At 39.1% G+C, this 27024-nt stretch overlaps 1 protein-coding gene across 1 annotated transcript in view; it reads right to left on the minus strand.

Annotated features, from left to right (window-relative positions):
• LOC140547076 (phospholipid-transporting ATPase ABCA1-like) overlaps positions 1-27024 on the minus strand; it is a 237774-nt gene that overhangs the window by 188956 nt on the left and 21794 nt on the right. Inside the window, exons 4-8 of the mRNA XM_072670600.1 lie at positions 25351-25478; positions 17328-17455; positions 12865-13062; positions 2301-2387; positions 1748-1979 (exon numbers count right to left, since the gene is read on the minus strand). Of these exons, the coding sequence (XP_072526701.1) occupies positions 1748-1979; positions 2301-2387; positions 12865-13062; positions 17328-17455; positions 25351-25478 (773 nt within the window). The remainder of the gene's footprint in view (positions 1-1747; positions 1980-2300; positions 2388-12864; positions 13063-17327; positions 17456-25350; positions 25479-27024) is intronic.

Genomic DNA, 27024 nt, shown 5'->3' on the forward strand with positions numbered 1-27024 from the left:
GGGTTTCCAATAAAGTAGCCAGTGAGTGGAAACACAAAGTAGGTGTTTCCAATAAAGTGGCCAGTAAGTGGAAGAACAAAGTAGGAGTTTATAATAAAGTGGCCAGTGAGTGGAAGCACATCATAAGTGTTTCTTATAAAGTGGCCAGTGAATGGACACAATATGGGGGTTTCCAATAAAGTGACCAGTGAGTAGACATACAATGTGGGGGTTTCCAATAAAGTGGCCATTATGTAGAAGTACAAGGTAGGTGTTTCTAATAAAAAGGCCAATGAGTGGAAGCAAAGGGTAGGCATTTCTAATAATGTGGCCAGAGAGTGGAACTGCAACGTAGGGGTTTCCAATAAAGTGGCCAGTAAGTGGAAGAACAAAGTAGGAGTTTATAATAAAGTGGCCAGTGAGTGGAAGCACATCATAGGTGTTTCTTATAAAGTGGCCAGTGAATGTACACAATATGGGGGTTTCCAATAAAGTGACCAGTGAGTAGACATACAATGTGGGGGTTTCCAATAAAGTAGCCAGTAAGAGGAGGTACAAGGTAGGATGAATCAATGGACCCAACCTGTCACAGCCTATTTGAGTATTGTTGCTGACCATGTGCATCACGTCAAGGCCACAATTCATCTTCTAATGGCTACTTCCAGCATGATAATTGGTTTCTTGGTATCTTTGAGATGTGGTTGAACAGATTTGTAGCATGAAAAATCTTTCAATCATGTACACATGGATCCAGAATTCCAAAGGAAAGTTTCCAACAAGAAGAATTGAAGCTATTTCGAGAGCAAGGAAGGTCCAACCCAGTATTAGTTTAGTCTTCCTAATAAATTACTTGAAGCGGCCCATAAAAAGTCCACTAAGTAGTAGACCTCATGTCAAAATGTATGATGTGGGACGTTTCAGAAATAGATCTAGAGAGGTCTAGCCAAAAGCAAGCCAACTAGCCAGCTAACCCTGCACATACCAAACCAATGGCCACTTTCTACAGTCACTGTACCAAACAGGTAAGTGTACTGCCCATTCTGATCCAACCTGCATGTCCTTTAGCAATATGCATATCAAGCCAATTAACTAGCTACCTAAAAAAAAAGCATATACTCAGTCAACAAAGCTAGCCAGCAATACAAATACCAAGGTGATAAGGTAGTTAGTCAGCAGTAATGCACATATCCATCTAATCAGTCAGCTATCCAGCAAAGTTGGTAAGCCAACTAGGTAGTGAGTCATTAATGCATATACCAATCCAACATTGAAGCGATGAATCTATCTAGCTAGCTAAACTAGACTGCCAAACTGTCAAAGAAATAAAACTATGGGTGGAAAAAACTAGGGGTGGGGGGAAATCACATCAACGAGACAAAACATTGGGTCTTGGGACACTTTTCTTTACAACAAGGCACAATAGAGACATTTCTTTAAAAAGCCCTTTCATTTCTGCTCTGTAGAAATCCATCATATAGGCTCAGGGCACTCACCATGCCCTTCGAATATCAGAAAGTTGGAGCTACAGAGCACAGAAATAAAACAGCCAGAGCTGCATTTCAACAACTGCAGACGTGTCCTCCGTTCTGTATAACAAAGGGTCTGCAAAGAGCAAAAGAGCACACTACACACACTATCTTGTCGCTCTACGGCTTTAACAAACCCTCACACTGTCATACTGTTAAACCCACTGCACAACCTACTACCCCAAGCTCTGAATGATCGTACGAGCACTGATTCACGTACAGTGCACTTCACAGGTACTTACTGGAGTTACTGTGGGTTGTGTTTGAGCGGAGTGTGCTTGTGGACTGAGCTGGTAATGAAAAGCCCGGTTTGGAGCCACTACTACTGCTGCTGCTGCTGTTGGTGGTGGTGGTGGTGGAATTGGAGCCTGAATCCCCACCACACATCAGCAGGGTCAAGCTCCCGAAGGGATTGGATCGGAAATCCAAAACGTCTGCGGCACCGAGTAAGGCCGAGGTCCGGAGCTTTAACACCTGAGGAGAAGAAAAAGAGAGATTCTGTTGCTATGTGGGTAAGACACAACCTCATGAACACAGTTCATGGCCTACATGATTTAATTATGTATAGTAGCCACTGAATTATAAGACTAATGACTGAATAATAAGGCTGGCATTTAAGAGACTTATTCAGCCATATTCAAATAATGCTTTGTCACTCCATCAGCTCATTCAAATATGGCTCTGATAAGACCCAAACATCTGAGAAGGTATACGGACGGCCTTATGAAAGAGGACACATCCCTGTCGAGCTCCTATTCAAATATATTCAAAGGGGATTTGAAATGTGGAACTCACCTGGTTTGCCACAGGAGCTGCATGGAGGATGGTTTTAGCCAGCAGCATAGCCGCCTCGGCCGGGTTTAGATTCAGTGCTATAGGGAGCTGAAATCAGGTAAAAAAAAAAAAAGGATGGTGTTATTCATGAGTTAAATTGGATTTGGAAGGTGGTGAGTGATGCTGGTGCTGCCCTCGGAAAGCTGTCACCCAAGGGCAGGAACTGGCAGGAATATCAGGACCCGCTACTGCTGGCAATGCACATACCAAGCCAACTAGCTTCCAATTTACATACCAGACTAATTATGTACATACCAAACCAACCAGCTAACTAACTAGCCTACAATGTGCATATCTAGCTAGCTAGCCAACAGTGCACATTTTTATCCAAGCAAGCCAACGGAGCTAGCTAGCATTACACACACCAAACTAACTAGCTAACTAACTAGCCAACAATGTGCTAGCCAACAATGTGCATATCAAGCCAGCTAGCATTATTTGGCATTATGCATACCAAGACAGCTAGCTATCTAGCTAGCAATTCAAATGCCAAACTCATTAATGAATTAGCATATTATCTGCATAGCATTCTATCCAAATAGCAATGCAAATAATAAGCCCACTAGCTGGCTACCCATGCATGTTCCAAACTATCAAGTTAGCTAGCTAGCTATTAATGTACATTAATGTCATGCCAACCAGCTAGCATCCATGTGCGTATCAAGCCAGCTAGCTAGCTAGTCAGCAATGCACATTTTCATCCAGCTAGCTAGCTACCTAGGAATGCATATACCCAACCAACGAAGTTAGCTAGCTAGCAATACACAAACCAAATCAACTAGCTAACTAAGTGGCCAACAATGTGCTAGCCAACAATGTGCATATCAAGCCAGCTAGCATTATCTAGCCTTACACATACCAAGCCAGTTAGCTAGCTAGCTTCTTAATAATGCATATACCAAGCCCATTAGCTAGCTAGCTACCTAACAATGCATATACCAAGCCAATTAGCTAGCTACGTAACAATGCATATGGTAAGCCAATTAGCTAGCTACGTAACAATGCATATAACCAAGCCAATTAGCTAGCTAGCTACATAACAATGCATATGCCAAGCCAATTAGCTAGCTACGTAACAATGCATATGCCAAGCCAATTAGCTAGCTACGTAACAATGCATATACCAAGCCAGTTAGCTAGCTAGCTACTTAATAATGCATATACCAAGCCAATTAGCTACCTAGCTACCTAACAATGCATATATCAAGCCAATTAGCTACCTAGCTACCTAACAATGCATATATCAAGCCAGTTAGCTACCTAACAATGCATATACCAAGCCAATTAGCTAGCTAGCTACCTAACAATGCATATACCAAGCCAATTAGCTAGCTACATAACAATGCATATACCAAGCCAATTAGCTAGCTAGCTACCTAACAATGCATATACCAAGCCAATTAGCTAGCTACGTAACAATGCATATACCAAGCCAGTTAGCTAGCTAGCTACTTAATAATGCATATACCAAGCCAATTAGCTACCTAGCTACCTAACAATGCATATATCAAGCCAATTAGCTACCTAGCTACCTAACAATGCATATATCAAGCCAATTAGCTAGCTAGCTACCTAACAATGCATATACCAAGCCAATTAGCTAGCTACCTAACAATGCATATACCAAGCCAATTAGCTAGCTACCTAACAATGCATATACCAAGCCAATTAGCTAGCTACCTAACAATGCATATACCAAGCCAGTTAGCTAGCTAGCTACTTAATAATGCATATACCAAGCCAATTAGCTACCTAGCTACCTAACAATGCATATATCAAGCCAATTAGCTACCTAGCTACCTAACAATGCATATACCAAGCCAATTAGCTAGCTAGCTACCTAACAATGCATATACCAAGCCAATTAGCTAGCTACATAACAATGCATATACCAAGCCAATTAGCTAGCTAGCTACCTAACAATGCATATACCAAGCCAATTAGCTAGCTTCGTAACAATGCATATACCAAGCCAGTTAGCTAGCTAGCTACCTAACAATGCATATACCAAGCCAATTAGCTAGCTACATAACAATGCATATACCAAGCCAATTAGCTAGCTTCGTAACAATGCATATACCAAGCCAGTTAGCTAGCTAGCTACTTAATAATGCATATACCAAGCCAGTTAGCTAGCTAGCTACTTAACAATGCATATACCAAGCCAATTAGCTAGCTTCGTAACAATGCATATACCAAGCCAATTAGCTACCTAGCTACCTAACAATGCATATATCAAGCCAATTAGCTACCTAGCTACCTAACAATGCATATATCAAGCCAATTAGCTACCTAACAATGCATATACCAAGCCAATTAGCTAGCTACCTAACAATGCATATATCAAGCCAATTAGCTAGCTAGCTACCTAACAATGCATATACCAAGCCAATTAGCTAGCTACCTAACAATGCATATTCCAAGCCAATTAGCTAGCTACTTAACAATGCATATACCAAGCCAATTAGCTAGCTACATAACAATGCATATACCAAGCCAATTAGCTAGCTACATAACAATGCATATACCAAGCCAATTAGCTAGCTACATAACAATGCATATACCAAGCCAATTAGCTACCTAGCAATACATAGGTACCAAGGTATTTGGCAACAATAATGCACATATTATTCTAATCAGCAGTCTAATCTAGCAAAGCTGGTAAGCCAACTAGGTAGCAAGCCAACAACGCATTTATCAAAAAGACATATCAATTAACGACAGTTAAATCAATATTTAGATCAATGTCACACACAGGTATTGACAGTGGGGTTTTTAAGGTGGCAGACTTTATTCTTTAATATTTCTATATAAATCGAAATAAACTGAATGGAGATCATTAGGAAGGTTACAGGCTATTAAGGCAATTAATTGGTCATGAGTATGTAAGTACATGTCAATGTCCAAATATAGTCGCAAGTGTGAAATACCTTAACTAAGTCCCTCCCATCCTCACACATACACACTTCTATGGTCCTACAACTTAGGCCTACTTAAAAGCCTACCGGCCCCAATGTCCTAAGTACAACCGTGGACAACCCTGTTTCCCCAAAATACGGACATGAATGGCATGGTTTAAGGATTTTAGTGTATTGGACCCATGAGCAGGAGAGTCAGTGCGGATCGGAGTTATTTGAGCTTGCGGAGCGACGCAGGAGCATTAAAACCTCCCTAATGTCCCAGGTGGCCTATTATTGAAGCACCAAAGCCTCTGATTGTTCATTCAATCTCACTGACCTTGAGACCCAGAGACAGAGGGAGAGTGCGAGAGAGAAAGAAAGAGAAATTGACAAGTGAGATAGAAAGAGCATAAGAGAGAGAAAGCAATGTTGAGAGAGAGTGGAGAGAGTGAGGGTGTAGCGAGGAGGTGAGTGTGTGTGTGTGTGTGATTATAATGTGCTGTGTTAGGGCTTAGAGGAGGATGTGTGCCTGAGCTACAGTTTAAGCTTCTTTATTCAGTCTGGAGAGCAATAATACGCACCCAATTTTACCCCTGGCATTCACCCTGGCATTCACCCTCTCTCTCTCTCTCTCTCTCTCTCTCTCTCTCTCTCTCTCTCTCACACACACACACACACACACACACACACCCATACACACACATAGGAACTACAGAGGGTGTCGGCGTGGAGATTCTAACTGATGCAGTGTAAGCTCAGAGCACGGTCCGTAGATTTGTGTATACAGTATGTTTGAATTATGTGTGAGTGTGTTTATGCTTGTATACTGTATATGTTAGTATGTGGTGATATGTGAGTGTGTGGAGGTTCCACAAGAGCAGCTATTAGCTTTCCAATACTGAAAGGGAGAAAACCCACACCAGCAGGATCTCACCAGAGCACTGTAAAGAGCTTTGAAGTGGTGTTGTCATTCCGTAGGTGGTGTCATGTACATGCTAGGAGCTCATTGCCAATTTTGGGGTATTTGGCCCTATTGTCAGGAGAGTTCCGTGAGAGTCCAATGCCATCTCCCTCATTCACTCAACATAAGCGACATAAGCATAGAACCATCTGCACTACTGGCACAGCTTAAGCTACCCTCCTTGACTGGGAATATTGTATAACTTCTCTCTCCTGCAGTAATATTTTTTTTGCCTAACCCTGGTACAGAAACATGATTACAAAAATGGTGTCCCTGTCCAAATACTTATGGACCTTAATGAATGTCTTGTGTGTGGGTGTTTGGGTGCTATTATGAGTTTCATGCAGACACAATGAGTCTGTCTACAGTAGACATCATAAGCAGCAATATCCGAACCGTCTCTATCTCACTCACAAACACACACACACACACAGTAGGCTGTAGTCACTAATTGAATAGTGCCCTATTACCCTAGCACTTCCACAAATGCGGCTAGCAGGGCAATAACCATTCCACATTTCCACAGCTTCAGAATAAACTACTTAAAGCCCGCTGGCATTAGAAGAAAGCTACCACGGGCAAGCGCTGCAAATAAAACCCATCTTCAATCCCCCATCCGCTTCTCAGAGACGCATTTGCACTCATCAGCGCATCGCTCCAAGAAATGCGTTCTCCTGGCTAATAAAGAGAAAGCGAGATGCGAAGATCAAGGCTCCATTCCTTTTATTCAGCCGAGCGCCACGGCCCATCCGTCAGTGGTCTGCGCTCCCGGCCAAGCGCAAGCTGATCTGACTGATCTGACTGATTTAAAGCACCCATATCATCGGAAATCAGATTTTCCTTTTTCCTTATTGAAATAAATGACTTTGATGTATCATGTAAACACTGTTAAAGTTCCTGAAGTTTCTAGCCTATACTCTATACTGTATACTGTACCTGGTGGGAACTGTTTGTGATGTCACAATCACAGACCCATTTACATTACTGTGACATCACAATCCACTGTAAATCTGTCACGTCACTATAAGAAGAAATGGGTTCTAAAAGGTATTGAGTGTGGTATAAAAAAATGATTCTCTGATTCCTTTGGTAAATTGGCCCTTCCTATATAGAACCTCTGTATACTGTATGCAAGAGGTCTGAGTTGAGATGGAAGGCACTTTGGATTACATTCAATTTGAATTTGCAGCAGATATAATATTTATGTTTTAATAAAAGCGGGATATTGATCAAGCTATATATATTTTATATAAATAGCTATATAAATATTATATATATATATATATATATATATATATATATATATATATATATATATAAAAAATCGCTATCCAAAGCAAACATGTTTCTCCAAAGGAGCAACTTTTAATGGAAGTCAGTGTAAAAAGTTTATATTCCAAATCAGTTTGAAGCATTTTTATTGGTCCAGTCATCCAGAATTATTTACACAATGTACAGGGCAGCATATACAGGGTGCCGCATGGGTTTGGGGGCGTATTAGCTTAAAAAATCTAAAATAACAATTCCAATTGCACTGAATACCTAAATGTGAGTGGAGAAACTATTTACATATTACTGCACTGTACAAGAACACCAAAAAGACTTGTCTAAAGGGTGTGTATAAATGTGGATGTAATTGTGACACACACACGTTTAAACATGGGTACAATGCCGGACAGCCAGTCAGAACTCACAGCTCACATACATGGAGAGGTTGATACAGAAACCTACATAAACGTTCTAATATAGACTTTAGAGAGAGAGAGAGAGAGAGAGAGAGAGAAGTATACAGGCCCCTTAGTCTTGCAGTTGTTTCCTAATGATACATCTAAGGCAGGCAGAGCTCTAGTGGAAGCCACCAGGCCGACCTCGTCTCGGCATGACATGTGAAATGAGCCCAAATTGAGAGCTTGTCCGTTGGTCCTTGACATCTGGAGCTGCTGTCTGCTGCCTCTGGGGCAGGGATTTAGAATCGGGGCAGCAGCAGAAGAAGCCAAAAGAGAAGACGTGTCCCTCCGGATGCTCAACCAGCAGAACGTCAGTGTTAATGAAAGGATCTGCTGGCTAGCTGCATTCCCACTGAGAGCAGAACAAACTTCTGAAGCATCATGTCTGCATAGAAAGCAACGATTTTACTGGCAATCTGAAATGGGCTTAGTAAAGCGCCTTAGCACATAAAAACTTCATTTACTTGCTCAGGTTTATGCTCATTTATTTGCTTGCATGATTTTGCCATGAAGTTGTTCTGGACAAGCTAAATCTGCAAAAGTCAACCATATTCATTCATACACTGGGAAAAGGTGCTAAAAAGGTTTCTTTGAGGAATAGCATAGAAGAATGTTAGAAGAGCGTTAGTGAGATCAGGATGTTAGATGATCACCAACCCACCTCATCCCTTACTTCCCAAATCATCCCAAAAGTACTGCATGGAGCACCAACCCTTATACCAGAGAACACAGTTCCACTGCTCCACGGCTCAGTGCAGGGGGGCTTTATACCCCTCTAACCCACACCTGGCATTAGGCATGCTGCCAATAAATTTAGGTTTGTCTGCTATATATATATATACACTATCGCTGGCCAAAGAAAAGCATGTATCTCCAAAAGCAAAAAGACCAACTTTCAATGGAAGTCAGTGTAAAAAGGTTATATTCCAAGTCAGTTTGAAGAATGTTTGGTGGGCCAGTCATCGAGAATTATTCACACAGGGTAGCTACAGGGTTCAAAATATAGAGAAAACTAAAAATGTGTGTGTGTATATATATATATATATATATATATATATATATATATATATATATATATATATATATATATATATATATATATAGATAGATAGATGGATAGATAGATATAGATGTATAGAACGTGTAGCTGTTTATAGTTCTGCTCTTGTTCTCATAAACTGAACAAATCCCATATAAGAAAACACTGATGAATGTTAGAATTTTCATAAATAGAAACTGTTTTGATTTTGAAGTCCATGGGAACACATTTTGATCTACTGAATATTTTGCATAATCCTAAACTAGAAAACACAGAGCAGAAATATGATAAAATGCAGATTTACATCTTTAGAAAGAAAGATCAGATTTAGGATCCCTCATTCACCAATTTCTTAAATGATTGGTGAATGAGGCCTATTGTTTTTGCAAGTTCATGAAAACCAACTAACATTTAAGCCTAGTTTAACTGCTCAATTTTATTGGATTCAGAGAGATTAGAAAATGGTCATGTAGAAATGAATTATGGCTGTTGTTGGTCCATGAAATCATCCATAACATCCATAAGTGGACCTCATGCAAAGAAATAAAATGCATAGTTCTACTGCTCTTGGCTGCTGGCAAACAGTGTCAGTGGTTGATGTATAGCATAATTGAGAATCTGCACATGTGTAGGTCTTAGTCCTCGAGCAAACCTTCTGCTTTCCTCCTTGACTGATGTCTTGGAGAGAGAGAATACAGTATTTTTGTGGTTTGCTGGGTCAGGGCACTCTGTGCTGCCACGCCCTCAGATGACCTGGAGAACTCACTTCAATCTGCAGTATGTTTCAGCTGCCCAGAACAAAGTGGACTCTTATCCCCTGCTGTCCATCTCTTTCTCTGCCGTTCATGGTTCCCTTATCCTCTTAGATTTTCTGATCGAATCCGATCCACCACTTCTAACTAAAGAGTAAGGTTTCAAAATGATCCTGCAGTAGAACTGTACTGGAGAAGTTCCTGTTTTGGATTTACAGTAACTTCAGTGAGAGAAAGGATGTTTTTCTTGTTGACCTTTTCATTCTATATCAAAGTGTGCATGTCTGGGTTTATTCCCTAGTCCAGTTCCAGTCCATCACTGGTGGTTCAAGCTTGCTCTCTCCACAACAATGTATTGATGTGTTTTTCTGAAACAGGCCAGTAAGAAAGTTTTTGCAAAGCTTATGTTTGACCAGTGATGCTCAGTAATGAGCTTCACCTTTATTCTTCCAGGTCTGTGGAAAGTTCTACTCTGGAATAGAAGCTAAAAATGTTCCTGAAACTATGGCTCAGGGCTAATTTTGGCCCTGCACTTTAAAGTTCTTGACTGGTGACTGGTTCCTGGTGGAAATGCACCCAACATCTCTTACGTTTCTAAAAATCCCCTCTTCCTGAGATGTTCCCTGTGGGGGAAACACACTTAAGAGTTGTGTGTTTGAAAAAGCTCCTGGTTCCTGTGGTAGAAAAAAAAAGGTTTCTAAAACTTCTTGAGTTTCAAAAACCATTCCTCATTTCTCAGAGGATCCTGTGGTGTAGAGGTCTGTACAAAATGAGTTTGCCCATGGGTTTTTATCAGGCAATGGGGACTATCAGACAATTCTGGTAGGACCTGACATGGATGGAAGTGATGGTTGCAGGAATTACATTTTGTTCTGAGGTAGAAATACATTCTGTAATGTGCTTCTGTAAAAATTGTAAAAAGTACAGAGAACATAAAAACCTAGAAATTTCTGAGAAGATAACTGGTTCCTGTGGAAACACAATTCAAACTATCTGAATTTCGAAAAAAAAGAACTGGTTCCTGTAGAAACACAATTTAAAATATCTGAATTTCTGATAAAAGTAACTGGATTCCATGGAAACACAATTTAAAGTATCTGAGTTCTTGAAAAAGTAACTGGTTCCCATGGAAACACAAATTAAAGTATCTTAAGAGTTAAAGTAATTAAAGAGTTTTTGAAAAAGTAACTGGTTCCTGTGGAAACTGAATGTAAAATACAAACATGGTCTAAGGTTTCTAAAAAAACAAAAAGGTGCCTGCACTACAAACAAGCCAAAACGTTGCTGAAGACCGTTGAAATCGTTCCTCTCATGGACAAACTTCTTATGGCGCAGTGTCTCCACTGTCTCTTACTCTTTCAGGATGAATTGCTGTTCCTGACCTGTTCCTCAGTAGCCTCAGTTCTTCATAAGCTCAAATGGCCTTTTTGCCTCTAAGGCAATGTCTGCCTTCATCATTTATTTAGTACAGGTCCTGACACACTCACAGACTCACACAGAGGCATGTACGAATCACTCTCGCAGACACCTTCCAACACGACACTCTTTCATCTTCCCCTCTCTAAAGTGCTGAAAAAAGAATATGACAAAAACTCTAAGGTCTAATCAACCTGTAATGCTCTAGAGGCTCGAGTGACTTTTCAAGTATTGCAAACTTAAAAAAGAGAACTTCTACTTCACAGAGATAAGTTTTATTCTCATACCGGGCGATTGAACCGCTGTTTTCTTGGAAAAACATTCAAAACAGCAGCCTTTCAGAAGAAAGAAATCAAAACAGGTTTTACAGCTTTGACCTAAACATCACTTAAACATTAAGGTGTGGTGGGTTTGGGCTCACAAAGGTGACGGAAAGGAACGTTGACTTTCAAGTAATTCAATAAGACATTTTCCATAAATGAGAGCATGATTTGTAACCATGGGAAATGATAGAAGAGCTCTTGATTGAGCCCTGTTGAAACAGTGTTAACCTTAAAACAGGCTCTTAATGCACCGTATCTAAAACTTTAAATGAGTTTATAGAAGAACAATCATTTAAAAGCACACCTTAAAAAGACTGTCTTATCTCCACAGAGCTAAATTAAAAAAGTCTTAGATGTGATAAACCAAAGAAACAGTTGTCTTTTATTTCAGAGAACTGCCTTTTAGGAACAGACCTCTTTCACATTGACGTCTCTTTCTTACATAAAGACACTTTGCATGTATTCACTGGTCACTTTATTAGAAAGCCCTTTCTTGTAGAACATTAAGATCAGACACTGTGAAAGTGTGTGTGTTTGTGGGTGTGTGTGCTCATGAATGAAAACACGTTTTGAAGCTGATGGCTGCAGCTCTTCAGCAAGGACAATTCTTACTGTTCAATTGTTGATTACATTTACATTTACATTTATGGCATTTAGCAGACGCTCTTATCCAGAGCGACTTACAAGGTTACTCGTATTACAGAGGTGGGCCAATGTAGTGTTAGGAGTCTTGCCCAAGGACTCTTATTGGTGTAGCGCAGCATAGTCACCCAGACCGGGAATCGAACCCTGGTCTCCCACATGGTGTTGTTGATGCTGGAAGAAAGTTTAAAGGCCCTCCTGTAGCTCATCTGTTGACACTGTTTGTGTTAGCCATCCTCTAGCTCTTCATCAGTGGTCTGTTTATGACCATATTTCTGGTTGGGGGCAACTCTTAACCTAGTGCCCAAAAAATAGAACTACAGATTTCTAATAAGGTGTTTAGAGAGTGGATGTACAAGGTAGGTGTGTCTAATATAGTTGCTAGTGAGTGGATGTTCAAGGTAAGTGTTCCTAATAAAGTGACCAGTACGTGGACGTACAAGGTAGGTGTTTCTAATAAAGTGACCAGTACGTGGACGTACAAGGTAGGTGTTCCTAATAAAGTGGCCAGTAAGTGGACGTATAAGGTAGGTGTGTCTAATATAGTAGCCAGTGAGTGGATGTTCAAGGTAGATGTTTTTTAATAAAATGGCCAGTAAGTGGGCGTACAAGGTAGGTGTTCCTAATAAAGTGGCCAGTAAGTGGACGTATAAGGTAAGTGTGTCTAGTATAGAAGACAGTGATTGGATGTGCAAGGTAGGTGTTTTTTAAAAAAGTGGCCAGTCAGTGGAAGTACAAGGTAGAGGTAAGGTAAAGTTTACTCACTGTGGCTGCCAGCTTTGTTCGGTCCACATTTTGGATGATGACTTCTCTGGTTTGGCGAAGCTGATTGGCTGTCAGGGAGCAGGTGATGTTCAGGAATTCCTGTCTGTGATTGGTTGAGTTAAACACCAGGTAGCGATCCACTGAAGAGGGTCTACACAACGCGGAGTTCAGGTCTGTTTCAGCTGAGAGAGCAGGTAGCTGCATAGAGAAACACAGCATTACCACACTGTTGATGTAAACTCTTAGTGATGCCATTGAAGAACCATTTAGAAGCCAGTTTGTGCGTGTGAAGAACCCTTTAAAGCAGGGGTTCTTAACTCTGATCCTGGAGGGCGGGTCTCCAGCAAATCTATTTCTAATAAAGTGGCCAGTAAGTGGATGTACAAGGAAGGTGTTTCTAGGAAAGTGGCCATTGGGTGGAAGGTACAATCTTAAAATGATGGGTGCATCAAATGGCTCTTAGAGTGATGCAATAAAATAACATTTTGGTTGTATATAGAACCATATGTGTATAGAACCATATTTGTAATAGAGATGAGTGTAAAGAACCTTTTAAAGGTTGAAGGAACCTTCACCTGATGTAAAAGTCAAGATTATTCACACTCAACAAACAAGAGTCACATCCACTTTGTCTGGAAATTAACAAATTAACATTAATCAGGTGTGCTTGAGTAGAGCAACTACCAAACTTTGCTGGATAACAGCAATCCAGGACTTAAGGTGTTTACCAGTGGTTTAAAGAACCATCATTTGATATAAATGTTCTTCTCACTCAGTCATCTCTGTTAAAAACATGGTTCTTAATGGATTTAAAAAGTGTGTTCTTCTATACCATCGCCCAAACAACCTTTAGTCTTCCTGGGTTTACTCTTCGACTTTTAAAATATAACTGGCAATTTGCAGCCAAAAAGGGTCAATCATGGAGGTGGGCTTGTGCCACATTTCCAGTTATCCTCAATTTAGAGTTCCTATTTTCAGGACATTCTTATTTTTAAGAGCATGCCGAGGCGTGCTCACCCTTGGCATTGCTAGACATGGTCTGTATATAGACCATATACAATTAGATCATGTTACAACCTTGGCCTTCAGGCATATCAAGCTCAGTGAACACATACCCACCTGACAGAAAACACCTGACAGTCTTCTCAACCTTCCTCAACCATCACAGATCAATTTGTCATACAGACGTGGAATGATCTGACATTTCCTGCCCTTTAAACGGCTTGTTGTTCCAAAATATCTGAAGAGGAATGACTTGTGCACGGATCAAAGTAGGTGGTTGGAAAGCCTCAGACTAATCTGTGCATCAGTTATTGAAAAAAAAACCGAAAACAATAAAAGTTGTAATAACCCTGAGCCAAAAACCTACGATTATGGTTGAGTACGATCCCAGAACAAGGAGTTCTTGACATTCTCACGTAATCTGTGCAACTGAACTGAAATGGTGAGAGAATGGCCTTTTTTCTGTCTGCTAAAAATCTCCTTTGGAAAGTTCATTCAGAACGTATTTTCCTCTGACTGGTCCAGGGCAATTAACCGCAGAAAGCGGACCACCTACTCTTTTCTAACTACCACCAATGAGGCGACATGAACTGGCCGACATGCTCAGAGGAAAGCGCTGGATCCCCAGCTTCACCACACCAGCTAACAGACACCTGTGCCGGCCAACATCGCTTATGAGTGATAAGGGAAGAGCGGCATCTACCCAGCCAGAAAGAACATGGCCAGTTGTGCGCTCTCTGATTCTGGACGCTGATGTCATGGATCGGAATTTGAACCTGTGACGCCCAGGCTAGAGTGGTAGCGCATTCGACTGAGCAAGATGTTCATTTTTGTGCATTACCAAGCAACTAAGTACTCGTGCTGATTTGGGTTACCCCTGAGATAAGATGATGATCAGCAATACACTCAACTTGTGACTGGTACTGTATATGTTTCTACATACATGTAAGCATAATATATTGGACCCATATGCATATGTATATGGATCATATAACATGTTTGATTTGTACATATATATATATATATATATATATATATATATATATATATATATATATATATATATACACACACAATATATACGCATAGATATATATACACACGCAATTATCAATTAAATATACCAAATAAAGACAATGTTGTTTTTTTTTACATATTACATGTAATTGTGTGATTACTGTCACATAAAAACATTTAAATATCCATTTTTAACTTTTTGACAAACTTATAACTTCATAATGAATGGATCGGGATATAAATGTTCTTGGTTCATTTGACACTTGTTTTTGTTTTTTTGTTTTTTACACTGACATCCACTGAAGGTCAAAAAGGGTTTTCCTTTTCCTGTAACATAGATTTTTTTTGTAACAAATTTTACATATACATGTAAAACATATATATTTGAATATGCTGACATATGAAATTTGTTGAAAACAAATCAGCAATGTTGCTGTCACACAAAAATCTTTAACCTTCAATGGAAGTCAGTGTAAAATGATTTTATTCCAGGTCATTTTGGAGCATTTCTATTGGTCCATTCATCATGAAATGATAAAATATAAAGTGCAGATAAAGTGTCCATATGTTGTGTATATAAGGGAATCCTATATATTCTAATATATGACACATGTATGAAATCTTTATAATGCCATACATCTTTATATTGAGTACATAGAATTCTTTATTCTGCAGTAAGGATTATGAGCACAATATTCATCACTGGTCTGTGCTGAACAGAAAAAGAGTAGCTAACTGCCATCCTCAATTGCCAAGTAGTACAAGAATGGATGGAAAAGAATAGCAGTTAGCCTGTTATGTTAGCCAAAGGCTGATAGCCTCGGGGCACTTCAGCATTAAAACTCTGCTGAAACAGTTTAAATGAGTTTTAATGCTGCAGTTTCTGTGAAGTGTACTTTCAGGAACTGGTTGTGAAGGACCTGCGTTGACTTCTAGAAAAACATTCTTGCCTGGATGCGAAATGATTTTTACGTACAAGCCTGACAGTCCCTGTCCATCACAATGCGAAATGATTTTTACGTACAAGCCTGACAGTCCCTGTCCATCACAAGTCTGACAAGAATTTCCTGTTGACTGGAAATTCTGCCACTGCTGGTAGACCTGTATGACCGTATGCTTCCATACATTCAGATTCAGCTAGTTCCTTCACACTATGGCCTTCAGCATGCCCAATTGCAATCCCTCCTTTCTGCCAATCATTAACATCGGCTTTGAGACACATTTTCCACACATCCAACGAGACACTCACTGCACTGTAACACCTCTTCTCAAACTATGAACCCTGTCACACCTTCTACAAATATTTATGACCCAATCATCTTCATGCAACATCATCTGTAGAAGCCTGAAGTTACTATGACTTTAAACACAAGTCTTCTTAGGTATATACCTAGGAATTAGACATATGTTTCAAAATGTATGCACAAATATGTTGTATACTAATATGTAAGTATCATACATTGGACAAATACACATAATATATGGACTATACAAATATGTTAAAGTTGGCATATTTTAATATGTTTGACAAACATATTTCAGATATAATGGAATTCCAAGCATTCTTATGTCTCATATATTTGAAGTATGGCCCTATGGCATTTTCATATTTTATATATATTTACCGCCAGGAACTTTGCTGCTCACTTTCAGCTGCAGAAGCCATTAGTTAACATTAAGGACAACATCCACTATTGGGTTGATTTGGCAAGTTAACAGTATTGCAGCTGAACTGATGAATTTCAGTTGTTTATGTTGTTCTGGCTCAGAAATAAAACACTACATGGACTCTAGCAGTCATTGATTAGGCCATATGCTCAATGCTCAAAACAGATTAGCCTATCTAATTGGTTAAAGGAATAGTTGGGTGTCAGATAAAATGAGCATCATTTATAACTTCTCCCGGATGCAGTCGATCTGTCGGATCTACCAAGACATGCTTGATGTCTGAGGCATGCTTTGTTGCTTTACAACAGGAGATGCAAGGCCAGTGTTGCTAACAAACACTGGAATTAGACTGTAGAGGATTTCTTTAGCCATGTTCATGAACACGAAGCCCTCAAAGCAAATACTGCTTAATTAATTAACAAAAATGGTGCAAATGATGTTCATTAGATGTAAATGGAAACATCTAATGAACATGTGTAGGCACTATGTGTAACTCTATGACTGGCTTACTCTCAGCAAAACCTCTCTTACAGTTCTGCTACCTGGACTGTGTTCAGAACAGCGGGTTTGGGTTTTTGGGTCTGGGTTTCAAAAGGACCATTACCCGTGCAGGTGAAAATTGATGCTAAATCAAATGTAAGCTAGAAGGTTGATTGTTTAAGGAGTGGTCTGCCCCATGCTCCTCAGTTTTTTAGAGCTTTATACCAACCGTCTCTTCCACTAACTCAAAGTGTGTGTATGTGTGTTTGAGTTTATGTGTGTTTACTGGACCATACCTGATTGAGTCGGACTCTCACGCTCGTCAGTCTCTGGGCTGTTTGCGTTGACACTGACAGGTTGCTCCTCAGGTACTCGGAGAACGTCTCATTATCTTTTAGCACGCTGCGCAATGGAATCGATCGACCTGCACACACAGAGAGAGAGAGAGAGGGAGAGAGAGAGACAGACAGACAGGTAGAAGAGAAGAAGGTAGAAGTCACTGCTGTATGAAACACCGTTTACATTTGTCAATGACAAGTTACTTTCACCCCCAGCCTTGCTTTAGAGTTTTCATTGCTGTATTCGAAAACAACTGCACGGCTGCACATCACACTGCTGCCATAAAAAAACATTGAATCTCTGAAATGATGTTGTTACAGGGCAAGCAGACAAATCTTCTTGATGTTAATGTACATTAAGATAATGACATTTTTTTCATTTTTTAATAACGGTTTAAAAGTGACAAGCTCACACTGCTCACACTGTAACATCTCTCTGCTGGCTCCCCGTTGATATTCTGCCTGTGACTGACTTGAATTTTTTATTTACCCAAGTTATTTATTTATTTATTTATTTATTTATTTATTTATTTATTAAAGTGACTTAGTGCACTTGTGTGCACGGCCACACTATGCAGAATCAGGGCCTTCTGAAAGCTACCATGTTTTTATTGCCATATAATATCTGTACTAGGCTGTGTTCTTGTTGGATGCACTATGTTTTTTTTGTATCAAAGTACAGTTCATTTGTTTCTAATAATTATAGTTATTTAAATTATGTTTATAAACATAACCTCTGGGTGTTTACATCTAAGATGCAGATAAATATAAATTAAAATAAATCATAAATCAGATAAAACATCTTATTTAATGATGCCATCATGAACCACAAGCTCAGAGGAACTAGCGTACAAAAAAAAGTTGAGTGTTTTTCTCTGAAGCAAATGTCATTTTATTACAAATACATCCCTACAAAGGGTTCTCTAAAGGTTCTTTAGAAAAGGCAGTGGCTCTAAATACAGCTTTCTGCTTAAGTTTAGGCACTAAAATGTAGGTGAAATTACATATTTCATCGATTGTTAAAGTGGAAACAAACTAAACTTTTGTTTTCAATTTTCAACATATTTTAGAGAATATTGGCTCAATGTATTGTACTGAATTAAATGGATAATGAAATTGAAAACATGGAATTACACATAGGAGAGAATTAAATGTGCCATAACTTTTGCATTTTACATTTCTTTCTTTTTCCAAATATGTGAAAGTCTAAAAAATTAAGAATGTAATTTGACCAGGGCTTGTCTTTTTGCAGCAAATTTAAAGCCTTTTCACATTGGAAAACATTTTACAGATGGTTCTGTTCAGAAACTTTTTTCAATATAAAAATAGTATTAAATTGCACCAAAAAAGTCTCACTATCATCACGAGTTAAAGAACCCTTTCTCAGTGCTATGTTGAACCCTGTTTCTCAGAGCACCACATAAGGAACTGCGAATACTTCTGGGGGGCACTGTAAAAGATGCGAAAGCCAGTCTGGCACTCAGCCAAATTTGCATTTAATAAAATTCGAAATGAAAAAAAAAAGTCATCTGTGTATCTCATTTTCACAGTGATTTTAGACTCAGAACTGGTCAATAATTAGTTGCTGCAGCATATGAGCGTTATCAAGCATGTCAAACATGCACAGTTAATATCCTCGTACCAGTGGGGCTGTCTTTTATTATGTTATCCAGTTATTGTCCTCTGATACAAAGCCCTTCTGTATAAAGTTGGAGGTGTGCGTTAGTTTTGTGTTGTGCTGCGAGTGTGTATGTGTGTGTTTGTGTGTGTGTGTGTGTGTGTGTGTTTGTGTGAAGTGAGTGGGTGGATGGTAATATTGAGATGGTCATTGAGGGAGATGGTGGGGCTTATTAAACACATGTTAGTCCTTTAAAGAGTCGTTCAGCTGTAATGAAACTCACAGATTCAGCCTCCCACAGCTACCCTCACATACCATCTGGTTTTACTGTCTTCATGGGGACTTTCCTTTTGATGTCATACACTAGGCCTATTTTTGTTACATTAAAAGAATGAACCAAAACAAACAAAAAATTTTTTTGCAAATGATGAAATTGCATTTAGAGTTTTTTAGCTACATTGTGGGGACCAAATGCCAGAATGCACTGGTACTTTGAGTACCCGCAATAAAGTAAAGGCAAAACACAGCTACAAATGTAAGCACATATTCTGAAATGCAATTAGTCGTTTCTTTAGGCAGTGTTTGTTGAAAAATAGGAAGTTCCTTGTTGCTTCTAGTGTGTGGATGCATGTGCTTAGATTTTTAGGTCAATTTGTGGGGACCAAATGTCCCTATGTCCAAAAAAATAACAGTAACAAAACCACAACACTAAAAGCTAATTAGATATGTTTTGCAAAACTGCTGTGCAAAACAAAAACTTGTTCCTTAATGGTTTAAGTGCTTGTGCTAGCTATTTTTACCAAATGTCCCCACAGTGCGTCAATTTTCATGGTCACAAATATGCAGAATAATGAACATAAACATGCTGAAAGCCAATTAGGCATTTCTTTTGGCAATAAAATAACACCAGACATGAATATGTACCTTAAAATAAGCTAACATAACACTAAAAACAATTTCCACCCAACTTGTTGTTTTCAAAAGTCAAACTCCTGATGATAGGGCATTGCCTTAAAAACACTTAGTGAAAGGTACTAACACATACAACAACACAATAATTAATATTAATATAATATCATATAATAAAACACTAGTTACATAAACTTCAGTTTCTCTAGTTTCTTTTAAAACTGTGAGTACAACACGTTATTTAATGTGGCATCTAATGTTACATCAAAATTCATCCAACAGCAAACCCTCTATGGTTTTGCTTACTACCTGATTATTTTACTGCTTAGATGCCACAGTATCATAATCCTTACATGATCTCACACATGGTGGCTAATAATAAAATAATCTTTATTTGTATAGCTCAGTGCCACAGAGAATGCAAATAGAACAGAAATAGAATATAATATAGAACAGAAATGAACCCTTTGGCTAACAGGAGCATAAAGAGGTTGAACCGTACTGGTCCCAAAATAGAACCCTAGGGCACTCCACAGGCCAAAGTGCACACTTGGATAAAGAGTTCCAGAGTAACATAATTATATTTCCATCCACTCAATTAAAACGGGAACCAATTTAGGACAGAGCCACAATCTTGTAAACAGTTAAGCAGCACTAAGAAGCACTAAGATTCAGGAGAGACTAAACAGTTAGGCTGCCAGCATCCTGATCAACCTTCAGACCATTATAAAATACCAATAAGTAAAGTGAATGTTGAAATTGATGATCTGGCCCAGGAGAGGAATGCTTAAAAAACGGGTCAAGAACGTCCCTTGGGAGGTAGAATATCACACGTTCAGATGTGACGACACTGTAGAAAGTGCTTTAGGCTTGATTGGTGCAAAAGCTGACATAGTACTTCCCACCAAGCTGCGGCCTGGCGATATTCATTAGCCATGCGGTCTCTAATGGAAAGTATTTGACCTCCAAATATGTTTAGTCACACAAAAACCTTATATTTCCATTTTTGTTGTTTATGTTGAATTGAATCTGGCATAAACCCTTTTACACTGACTTCCTTTGAACATGAAGGTCTTATTTTTTTCCTTTACAATTTAGAAAGTGGTCTAGTCAGACCTGATGACAACAGTTAACCAGTCAGTTATGGACATTTATAGACATTTACAACTGTTGCTGTGACCATCAATGAGGCTTAAACATTTGCTGACCTCGCTATTCTAAATTGGTTATTGAGCTTTTGATTTTAATTCAGGTTATTTTTACAACGTCATCATGGACAGTGAGCTTAGTCTTAGTCCATTTCTGCTTTCCTGCAACCTCTCTTACCTTAATTATGGTGGTTGAGTTTCTCCCTTGGGCTTGGACCCAGACTTAGTTTTTATTGGGGCAATAATGTTAAAGCATTCATTAAGTCTTCAGCTAGACTATCACAGGTGGACTCTGTAACAGTAGGAAGAAAGGCAAAACGTTCAGGGAAGGTTGTCTCAGCATTAGCCAAGTATTTTCTGGTCTACCATAAACCTGATAAGCACTATTGTCATAAAAACAATCAAGCAGTGATCTGAAATTCCCACATCAAGTATGGAATACACCCTAACGTTTGACTGATGTGAAATAACCAGGTCAAAGGTATGACCATGGTTGGGTGCAGAGCTTGATATATGCTGAGTAAGGCCTGCATTGTTAGATAACATAAGGAAGTCATTAGTAACTGGATCCAAGGGCTTATCAAACTGAGTATTAAAGCCTCCAGTGAACAGCACATGGTCAAATGAAGCTTAGTGAATTCTCCAAGAAGACCTAGATGATCTCTGGGAGGGTGATATCTAGCCAGCATTAGAACAGAACTAACGTGAGCCATTAGGATTAATAATGGGATAAAGGGATGCTTGTATGCTGTATAGCCTGTTATGGTACAGAAAGACTACGCTACCACCTTTTATACATACACCCCTTCATAAACACCAATAAACATTACGCATCATATACAGTTTAGGTACATGTTAAAATGAAGTATTTAGACTTTCTGTGAGCTCCTGACTAAGTAGACTGTGTTTACAATACACATTCCCAATGGAAACCTCCCTTGTGCTTTAACTCACTGACCACTTTATTAGAAACCCCTACCATGTACTTCCTCTCACTGGCCATTTGAATAAAAAGACTAACCTTGTGCTTTCACTCACTGGCCACTTTAATAGAAACACTAATCTTGTACTACACTCACTGGCCACTTTATTAGAAACATCTACCTTGTTCTTCCACTCACTGACTACTTTACAGGAAACACCATAATTTTACTCCCACTCACTTGACACTTTATTGGAACCACCTACCTTGTGCCTTTCTTACTGGCCATTTTAATAGAAACACTTACCTTGTGCTTCCAGTCATTGGCCACTTATTAGGAAACACAGGAAACACCATCATTTTACTCCCACTCACTTGACACTTTATTGGAAACACCTACCTTGTGCCTTTTCTTACTGGCCATCTTAATAGAAACACTAACCTTGTATGTCCACTTATCGGTGGCCACTTAAAAGTGCCTTTTCTCACTGGCCATTTTAATAGAAACACTAACCTTGTGATGAAGGGCTAGAGGGTGTCTATCACTTTATTTTCCAAACATCTTTTTATATGTTTTACAATCATTTCTAATTATTTCTGTTTTTAATTCTGAGCAGCAAGCTGACCTCGGTCAGGTCAAGTTCCACGCCAAAAAAACAGGGTTTAACTGCAACTTCAAGCTTTCTGTCTATGAATGATACATGGTGAATATAACAACACTATTGTTACTCCACTGTTTATGTTGGCTAAATGTTTAATAAAATCTAAAGTTGATATGTTTATATAAAATGCTGGGCTTTGTTAGTTGTTATCGTAGGTTATGTCCAGGTTTCTCAGGCTTTCCGGTTTGTCTGCTAATGATGGTCAGTTATCAGTCAAGAGAATTGGTTCAAATGAGAAGCTTTCCTATGGATATTTTTAACACAGCACCACATAACACTGAAAGCCAATTAAGGCCTTTCATTTCACATTTGAACCACTTCCAGCATACACAGTGTGTGTGTGCGTGTGTGTGTGTAATTGAAAATAGACGGATGTCTCTGAGAGATTTGCAGATAAACGGGTTTCGGCTCTAATGTGAGAATGGAGCTCTGTCCAAGCTGTCGAAAATGTCACCTGGCTGAAGTAATAGCACACACACACACGCATGGTGCGGTACTAATTTGGGCTGCGGGTAAAGGCCGCTATTGGAAGTGGTGCAGGAGTAATTAGTGTTTGCATTACTGCAGATAATCTCCCTGGCTCCATTATCATCAGAACAGTTCTATCAGCTAGGATGAACACGAGGTCGACATGTCTCTCTCTCTCTTTCTCTCTCACACACACACACACACACACACACACACACACACATACACACACAATCGCAGTGGCCTCTGTCTGAACTGTTTGCAGCTAGATTGAAGCCGTCACCTCAGCCTTTAATCATCTGAAGACGTTACTGCAGCTTCACCTCTCTCCTCCTTTCCCTCTTCCTGTCCGCCCACAGTGATTGGTCGCCTCCCTCTGACTCTGCGCTCCCATTGGCCGGTACCTTGTTGGCGTGTCGCAGGCGCCGTCGCTTGTTAATTATGCGCTCTCAGATCCCCTGATGAATTTAATCTTGTAAATTACGAGCTCACGACCTCGAGAATGCAAATCCAACCTGGAGTGCTCGCTGGGAGTCCAACATTGCGGGCCCCTTCCGCCCATTCGTAGATGAGGTCTCTGAGAAATCTGAATATCATTAGACTGAATTAGCCTAACGAACACAGCAGAACAGAAGGATAAACGGTCTGCCACTCCAGATCAAAAATGACTCCATAAATTAGCCTGCTGCGGGCCAAGGAGGGGGTCATTACTCTCGCCGCTTTTCTCTGACTCGCGAGGGCCACTGGGCTTTGGGTTTTGAAGTGACATCACAAAATGACGTGTCTCACAAGCGTGAGTCAGCAAAAACTACCAAAGCACAGAGAAGCCCCTACCTTGCACTTTCACTCGCTGGCCACTTTACTGGAAACACCTACCCTGTCTTTCCACTCACTGACCACTTTGTTAGAAACACCTACATGTACTTCCATTCACTGGCCACTTTATTGGAAATATCTATCGTATGATTTCACTCTCTGGCCACTTTATTAGAAAGCCCTACCCTGTATTTCCACTCACTGGCCACTTTATTAGAAACCTCTACCCTATATTTCCACTCACTGGCCACTTCATTAGAAATGCCTACATGCACATCTATTTATTGGCCACTTTATTGGAAACATCTACTTTGTGGTTTCACTCTCCAGCCACTTTATTAGAAACACGTCCCTTGTACTGCACTCACTGGCCACTTTTTTAGAAACACTAAACTTGTGTTTCCACTTATTGGCCACTTTATTGGAAACACCTATATGTACTTCAATTTACTGGCCACTGTATTAGAAATGCCTACATGTACTTTCATTCACTGGCCACTTTATTGTAAACACCTATATGTACTTCTTTCCATTGGTCACTTCATTAGAAACACCAACATGTACTTCCATTTACTGGCCACTTTATTGGAAACATCTACCTTGTGGTTTCACTCTTTGGCCACTTTATTAGAACCCCCTACATGTACTTCCATTCACTAGCCACTTTTTTTAGAAACACCCACATGTACATCCACTCACTGGCCACTTTTTTAGAAACACCCACATGTACATCCACTCACCGGCCACTTTATTAGAAATGCCTACATGCACATGTATTTATTGGCCACTTTATTTGAAACATCTACTTTGCAGTTTCACTCTCCAGCCACTTTATTAGAAACACGTCCCTTGTACTGCACTCACTGGCCCCTTTTTTAGAAACACTAAACTTGTGTTTCCACTTATTGGCCACTTTATCGGAAACACCTACATGTACTTTGGCCACTTAAAAAGAAACATCTACCTTGTGAGTCCACTCAATCTACAGCATTTCTCTGGTCAGAAAGTGACCGCTGATGAGGGGCTAGAGGGTAACTAGCACTTCATTTCCAAAATGCCTTTTTATACGTTTTACTTATTTTGAATTGTTTCTAAATCTAATAAAACGCTTCCTGATGTACAGAGGCTGATTCTGGTACATAGCCAGTGAGCAATGTAAGCATGTGGTAGTTGTAGAAGCTAATAAGTCACACCCAGAAGATCCAGCAGGAAATGGATTTTAGTGGAAAGTTTTGTCCGGCATTGACAAAAAGCCTTCAGCCAAAACGCTTCTCCTTTCATCTTCTCACATAAAGAAAAGACCTGTTAAATGCAGACCTTTGATACTGAATTCATGAACAGGACGCTTTTATGGAGGACATGCCTTCTTGTGGAATTATCCTGCTGTCCCCTAGAATGAAAGTCTATTGCCTTTCTCGACTGCCCTTCTCTTCCTTACCATTGGCTTGGTTGGATGTCTGAAGGATGGAAGCCCATTGGTTGAGGTCACCAGACAGCAGTTTGAGGTTGGAGAGGAGGGCGGAGTCAGCCAGGAGAGATTGAACCTCAATCAAAGCCTTCGCCAGACTGAAATAGAAAATGAATTAACAAACTAAAAAAGAACCAAGATCCTAGAAAGACATTATATGAATGTTACATAGACATGGAATTTTGTTTTCTGGATGTTCCAAGAATGTTTATTATTATTATTATTATTATTATTATTATTATTATTATTGATGATGATGATGATGATTATTATTGTTATTACAGATAATAATAATACTACTACTAATAATAATAATACAAATAATAATGACAGTGATGTAATAAAATAAATGAATGAATTAATAAATAACCATTTATTATAAACAGTAATAAAATGAAATAAACATTTTGACATTCCCATCATTTATTATTATTATTATTATTATTATTATTATTATTATTATTATTATTATTATTGTATTATCAGTAGTAGCATTGTTATTATTAATAAAAATAACAATACATTATTTTTATGCTTATTCTTTTGTTCTCATACTCGAATAAGGGATTTTCCCATTTGTTCAGAATATTTCATGTAACAACATTTCATTTCAAGTAATAGGTATTGCACATTCATCATTTAAAAATATATATTTATATTTATAATGTCTCCAGTTCTAAAGTTTGGAAAATATTGTATGACTCATTCATTAAATCTGTGTAATTATGTATCCGTTTATTTATTGTATTTTAGTTACCATTTTGTTTCCATAATTTCGGTCAAACTGGGAATGTTGGGTAATAACCCATATATGGGCAATAAACCATTATTACATCACATTAGTTCAGTAACATCACAGGAAAACCTTCCCAGAACCTTTTAAAACATTGCTGAGCGTTCTTATGACCTTCTCTGCCAGCTCGGATATTTTAAGCAACAAAGGCAACTTTACCAAATAGAAAATGTTCAAGTACTTGAGATCCAGTTAGGTAATTATGCCTGGTAGAGCAACTGTACAAGCCAGCGTAAATCCTCTCGCAGCCCTCTGCTCTACTGTTTACTCGTGTATTTGTTACTTTATACACCCAATAATAACAAGAAACACATGGCATTTGCATAATAATGGAGGCAATTATAATATTCATCCTCGCAGCACAAGTGGAAAGAAATAAAGCATCCTTATGAATGTACATATCATAGGATGGCATGATGGGTAGCTTTTGTTGGCTAAGAACATCCTAAATGTAATTGGATAGTGGAAGGAATTTCCATACACTTAAGTGGCTTTCTTTGAGATGATGGCAATTTTGTGCGTACATCATAATTCACTCCAGCTGATTTCCTTTTTTAACTTGATTTAGGAGAGCAGATCTAACTTTTAGTCTACACTGCTGAGACAAAACATTATGACCAGATCAGAAGTCAAGAACACAACTTTTATCATCTTATGAGGAAGTAGGCATACAGAAGAAACACTATCTGGTAGGCTAGGCTAGTCTAGACTAGGCAACACTTGCCTAGCCTAGTCTAGCTTTTTACTGTGCTAAGCTAGACTACGCTAGTCTAGGCTAGGCCATGCTACTAGGTTACTGTTAACCCTAACAGTGAAGGAAACCAGTCAATTATTATTATTATCATTATTAT

The sequence above is a fragment of the Salminus brasiliensis genome, chromosome 24 (genome assembly GCF_030463535.1).
Source record: "Salminus brasiliensis chromosome 24, fSalBra1.hap2, whole genome shotgun sequence".
Lineage (NCBI taxonomy): Eukaryota > Metazoa > Chordata > Actinopteri > Characiformes > Bryconidae > Salminus > Salminus brasiliensis.